The following is a 932-nucleotide window of genomic DNA, read 5'->3' as shown; positions in this document are numbered from 1 at the left end:
AGATATGAGACCCACCTTAATGATGTCATCTGCAAACTTATGTCTGCAGGTAGAAAGTGTGTGAGCTGGTGTGGATTCAGCAGTATGGATCAGTGTGAGGACAGAGAGGACGGAGCCCCGCCCTCTAAAACCACTCAGAGTGAGGAAGATGAAGCACAGAGGTGAGATCTTCATCTCCTACTGTCCTCAGTCCTTTTTACACAGCGTTCACTATATCAGGCCAAACAGACCTGGTCATGAAGCTGCTGCTGTTCCTCAGTGGTTCTTCATCCAGACTGAATAGAACCAGCTCAGGATCTAACCAGTGGGTTCTGACCAGCAGCAGAACCAGCTGAGTGACACCAACCAGTTCGATCTAATAAAATGTGTTTTAATTAGTTATTTTCTTCTGATAGGATTCATAAAAAACTGAAAGGTAAACGTGAACCAGAGCCCAGAGATGATTCAGTGGTGCCTCCAAAGAAGTCCAAACGTTCTGGACCTCGATTCTCAGAACCCAGCTGTGTGTCCATTAAGAGTAATATGTCAAAGGGTAAACTCATTAACCTCCAATCTTCGGGAGCTTCATCCTCAGAAAGGTGAGCTTTATCTACCGGCTTTAACCGTGGAAACGGTCTGAAATGGTGTCATTGCAACCTGTTGGGGTTTTATAAGTGTTTCTTTTAGTCTTCTTTTAAACCAAATTTCTATGGTCATAAATTAACATGTATGTTTTGGATGTTTTCCAGAAGCACAGCAGGATGTCATGATGGGTTTTCTCTGAGTGAAGCCCAAGATGCAGAACACACACGGATAGACAGGTAAAAGTCCAAAGAGTTTATTAAAGGAGCACAAGCACATGAATATGAAACCGGGACAGTTCAGGCAGGAGGTTGGTTCACTGGGGTCTGTGCAGGGAACGGGGGATGGCTGGATTACAGAGATAATGAGGT

General features: G+C 44.4%; 1 protein-coding gene across 1 annotated transcript in view; it reads left to right on the top strand.

Moving 5' to 3' along the window:
* Positions 1-393: 393 nt before the first annotated feature.
* Positions 394-932, top strand: part of LOC107104724 (NACHT, LRR and PYD domains-containing protein 3-like) — a gene marked incomplete at its 3' end in the record, with an annotated part of 8796 nt that continues 8257 nt past the window's right edge. The window contains exon 1 of the mRNA XM_015404801.1: positions 394-578. Coding sequence (XP_015260287.1) covers positions 523-578 — 56 coding nt within the window. The remainder of the gene's footprint in view (positions 579-932) is intronic.

Source organism: Cyprinodon variegatus, unplaced genomic scaffold (assembly GCF_000732505.1).
Source record: "Cyprinodon variegatus isolate N-32 unplaced genomic scaffold, C_variegatus-1.0 Scaffold1860, whole genome shotgun sequence".
In the NCBI taxonomy this organism is placed as follows: domain Eukaryota; kingdom Metazoa; phylum Chordata; class Actinopteri; order Cyprinodontiformes; family Cyprinodontidae; genus Cyprinodon; species Cyprinodon variegatus.
The sequence above is the reverse complement of the archived record's forward strand: the minus strand, read 5'-3'. Positions and strand labels throughout refer to the sequence as shown.